Raw genomic sequence first — 5,000 nt, 5'->3', positions numbered from 1 at the left:
AAACTTTCAACGCAGACGAAGCGGAGAGCACATGTTCCTTTTTTGATCATGTGACCCGCACGAAGGGGGGTACGGTGGGGAGTGCGGTCCGGGACAACAAACTATCCCTTACACCGAGTAAAACGCGCCACATCGTTTTAGGTTCCTTCCCAAAACAAATGTACAAGGGGGAGTACACAGGTGATCACAGATCATGGAAAGCTAGGGATTCGCGGTTAAATTGGTGATCCTCTTTGTACCTAGGGTGAATACGCACTCAGATAGTTCAGATGAATTGAAGAAACGTTTTTAGAGCCCAGATTAAGCCTAGGGAAAATTGGCGGGAAGGTTAGGATTAGTTTTGATTATTATACATGGATATCAATTGACTTATTATACAAAAGTAAGTAATAAAAAGAGCTTGGTTAGGTCGTCTGACCTTGTAGCTCAGTCTGTAGAGCAGCGGTGATCTAATCCGAAGGTCCTGGGTTCAATTCCCACTCTGGTCGTAGTTTTTCTCTGTCCTTGTGTAGGCCCATTTCCATTAGTAGGGCAAACGCTCACATGGTTCATATGGGGTACAAAACTAGCACTTAACATTACACTCTAATCGGTCAAGTCTGTTCAAATATCAGTGCTGGTCAACGTTTGTAAAAATGTAATCCTTCCTTGTACTTATCCAGCAAGATAGTCTACTGATATCCCACAAAACTGGTTTTGGATTATGAGACGTACATATATTCCAAAACTGTCTTTAGTAAAAGTATTAGCCACAAGATAACAGTCAAAATACTTAGAGTGTAGGTGATGCCTTCATTACTGAACAAATACTGGAAAAGGGTACAAAACGGTTCTCCTCAAAATATACACTACTTTCAAATGCTTCATGCATCGATGACAAAACACGAATCGAACGAACCTCACTAATCCTTGACTATTTAACAATTATTCCACGAGCGCGCGTTGGATCATATGAGATGCCAAATAGGCTGAAATAGCCATCGAGGCGCGTAGTCTCATATCCAACAAGCGCGAATGGAATATTCCTTAAATTCCAAACGTTTGGAAGTACGAAATACGGGAGAAAAAAGGGGGAAAATCGATCCGAGCGAAACCGAAACAACTTGACGAAGATGCGATGTCGTGTAATACCTGGTGATCAGACAGACCCAGGCTCGTCACAAATATATTTCTTGCCTTTTTAAGCGTCGGGATTGATCCAAACTTATCACAAAAACGTGTTTTAAAATTTATTTCAAGAGAAATTTCGCTTTCCGTTTTTCGTTTCACAACGCTTAGCGCAATCATTTCAGTACCATATAAGGTCAAACTAAGCTATATGAGCTGATAACCGAGATTGAGTGAACCAAACAGAGCACGAGAAATGCATTAACCGAGGTTGAAAATTTAATAATGCTGGTTATTATTGGCTAAGTGTACAGGAAACCAATAGCGTAAATAACATCAGGAGCCCACGGTAATATCTATATTAGTAGCCATACGGCACTTAAAAGTACTCAGACAGCAAGACACTCATTTTAATTTACGAAACTCGTTACGTGGGCACGAAAAGTCCTATTATACTGGTCAGTTCGGTTGCAACAGCCGTAACGATATGCATTGCCCAGTAGATGCTTAGATAGCAATGCTGTTCGGAACTCGCTCAGGAAGCAGATATGGATATGCTACCAAGAGCTTGTCATTCCTTTTTTTGATATCAGCAGAGATTCCTTGCAGTTTCTTTTGAAATGAAGCAATGGCGGACTTTGGAGCTTCTTCAGTAAAAAGCTGCTCTGGGTAATCACCAAGGAATTTCTAATTGGAAAGAAAGCTCAATAAATTAACGAGAACACTCTTTTGGGCCAAGAAGAGGTTAATAGATGGTGAACTGATATGTATATCTATAAAATAATTAGGATAGTACGCGCACTCTCACTGGTCAATAGCTGTGTTTAGATGAGAGTATGGAAACATGGCTGTGACATCACAGGAATTTTGATTGGTTATGTATTGTCAGACGCACGTTTTGATTGGCTTTTAGGAAATATGAGCGTGTATCAAGAAAATCTGTTTCAATCAAGAATTTTTCTTCAATTGTAATAATCGAAAGGGCTTCATGTGTGGCTTCCAAGGTCAGTTGGTAGAGCATTGCACCAGCATCACAAGTTCTATGGGAAAAAACCATTGCTTAAATTGTCCAGTTAACTGCGAGGATCAATTCTACCTTTCGTCTGTAACCCGTACTTCTACTAATATATCTACATTCATTTCATTCATGTCAATCAAAGTTGTCATTTTTCAACCAATCACGTTAATGCAGGCGGGACTACTGAGCCATGACACGATTGTTTTCTCTTGGGACCATTGTAGAAACCCAAGAGAAACTGGAAACAATGCTTATGCAAAAATTTTGGAGGGCAAACAAAGAGTATTGTGGTGTTTTTGGAAGTGGCCTATTGTTACATGTATATTATTAACAAGTAATCACATCATTTATCTCGTGCAATTTGAGATAAATCAGCGGTCGTAAAGTTCTCGGAGACTACAAATTGCACTCGCCCTAATATTGAGTAGCCTCACGTACTCGTGCTGATTTACCTCAAATTTCACTCGAAATCATGTGACCTCTATACAAACTGCGGTGATTTGTCAATTGGTTAGAGCAGCATGGATACTTAGTCGTGTGGCAAGAGTTTAAAAAAGAAGAGAAACAGACGTGTGGAGATTTGAAAGAATCTCCAGCGTTAAGCCTTCATCAGGAAGAAGTGTTCTTACCTCGTCAGAGAAAATACGTGTCAGGTCATAAACTGTAGCGATAGTGAGCGATGATTGGTGCTTAGTGGCTAAGCAATTCATGAGATCTTTCATTGTTACAACCCCTTTCTTCTTTGGGGGCGGCTGGCGCATAAGCGCGGGAGAATTGGGCGGGAAAGCGTACACATCCATCTGTGAAAAATTAACCGCTGCATGCTGACAGGAGCACGTGAAAATGATCATAGTGACAAATTCAACCAGCTGCTGACGGCTTGTGAAGGACGTTCGGACACCGTGATCTTCGTGCCCAGGATCTACAGGGTATCCTTTGTCGTGTAACTCCTTTATCCAGTTTTGCAGCTCATAATCCTGCGAAAAGCAACGATGATTGTTTAAAAGGAGGTGGACTGACATTTAACCTTACCTTATAGTAAGAAAATATGCATTTCTCTTCCGTTAATGTTTAGCTCTTATACTTCCTTGACTTCCAAGACTAAGAAATTTGAGCGAGTTTTGGTAGGCCGGAACCTTCCTATGAGGATAAAACGACTAAACATGTAAGGCCGTAATTCTTGATTTTCTTTCTTTCTTTCTTTCTTTCAATTCAGCACACCTTTTCATGTGACATTTCTGTGACTATATTTGAATGGATGATCAATTAAAATCTGTAACTATTATTTTAATTATTTAGTGATTATTATATGGCTTGTGTTTGTAGCCGATATAACGCGCGCCCTGATTGGCTAATTGTGACTGAATTGTAGGGCATATTCTCCCGTAATGCCCACGGGCCGATTACGGGCGTGCAAAAACAAAGCACAAGGTAAACCATATATTAAACTACTTACTAACCGAGCTAACTCGAGCCGTACTGGGGAATATTGGGCCTCGGTCGTTTTTGTATGGACCTCACTGCGCTCGGTCCGTACTGCCACGACCTCGGGCCAATATTCCCCAGTACGGCCCTCGCGCTCGGTTAGTAAGAAGTTAGTAATAAATGCTTAGAAATGTTATCGACAAGAATTGGACTCACCGTGTTTTTACACACTTTACTCACTAAAATAAATATAAAATGATACAAAGATGTGGTTAAAAGCGGTGATATGCCTCGCTCTTTCTTTCAGCCTCGCCAGTCATTTGCTATGTATTATGTAGTGATAGTTATGTTAATGTATGTCAAGTGTGTAAAAAGACGATATGTCTAGTTCTTGTAGATATTCGAACACATTCTTGGCCTCGGTGAACAGTATTTCTCTTATTGTTAATTAACGTTGTAATTTTATCGCTTTAGCTAAATAGTTTTTGCAACACTTTAAACGATTTTATAGTCTTGCAAATCAAGCTTTTAGCTACGCTTGCGCAGTTTGCCCTTTTAACCTACCCGCTTAATGTCGTCATCTGAATGATAGTAAAGAGCTGCAATCTCCTCGACAAATTCTCGGGTGGCTCCCCAGAGGGCCAGGGCATCCTCTCGGTAATGAAAATTGGGAAGTTTCTCTGCATCGTCGACTCCCCTTTCCTTCAAAGCCAGAGGCAAGTTGTAGGTTTTCCAGTTGTTGCTCTTGTAGTATTTCTTCATCAGTGCAATGTGTCCTGTCCAACAGAAAAGAGGTTGTGCTTCTGATGTCTATTACAAAATCACCACCAAAATGCCGACAATTTGTCAGAAAAAAATGACGTAGCAAATCAGAAATCGAATTTCGAATTTTCTGGGAAGCTGGTCAGATTGGCGCAGAGTCGAGAAAACTTACTTTTCATCAATTTGTCATGGGTTTGATTCTCGGTTTCGGCGTTAAATGTTCGATCAGCGTTGGATAAAGAACGAAACAATAAGAAAATAAGTAACGCTGAGGCGCTAAAGGAAAGAAAAGGAATGCGGATGGCAAAAGCGCTTAACAAGTAAAAAATAACAAGTAAATGCGGCAGAAACAGTGAAACACCTCTTTGAGAAGAAGAAACCGAAACAACAACAAGAACAACAGGCCTAGACACAAATATCCCGGAAAATGCTCTAAAAATCTATCCGGAAATTCTCAATTTTTTCCCTAAAATTCCCTCCAAAAATCTCTAAATATCCCCAAAAGTTTCTCAAAATCCCTAAATATCCCAAAATTTTCTAAAAATCTCTATTTTTCTCACAATTATTTTTTAATGAGACCTTAGCTTTCCCTCGCTAGATAGCACTTTTATCAAACAAAAGGCACTCAAACGGATCAGTGTTCCATGAAAGGAGTACAAACTGCTAGCTCGTACCAAGTAAAGTAAAC

The 5,000-nt window shown here is 40.1% G+C and overlaps 1 protein-coding gene across 3 annotated transcripts in view; it reads right to left on the bottom strand.

Annotated features, from left to right (window-relative positions):
* Window positions 1–715: 715 nt before the first annotated feature.
* LOC137990928 (allene oxide synthase-lipoxygenase protein-like) overlaps window positions 716–5,000 on the bottom strand; it is a 36,510-nt gene continuing 32,225 nt past the window's right edge. For 2 of the 3 annotated variants that reach the window (XM_068836057.1, XM_068836048.1), the window contains exons 8-10: window positions 4,115–4,326; window positions 2,755–3,102; window positions 1,365–1,794 (exon numbers count right to left, since the gene is read on the bottom strand). In XM_068836057.1, coding sequence (XP_068692158.1) covers window positions 1,615–1,794; window positions 2,755–3,102; window positions 4,115–4,326 — 740 coding nt within the window. In that variant the 3' untranslated portion in view covers window positions 1,365–1,614. Of the gene's footprint in view, window positions 1,795–2,754; window positions 3,103–4,114; window positions 4,327–5,000 lie in introns of all 3 variants that reach the window. The other variant, XM_068836063.1, reaches the window with a different exon arrangement.

This window comes from Montipora foliosa, chromosome 1, assembly GCF_036669935.1.
Source record: "Montipora foliosa isolate CH-2021 chromosome 1, ASM3666993v2, whole genome shotgun sequence".
Taxonomy (NCBI): Eukaryota; Metazoa; Cnidaria; class Anthozoa; order Scleractinia; family Acroporidae; genus Montipora; species Montipora foliosa.
This window is presented reverse-complemented; position numbering and strand designations above follow the sequence as displayed.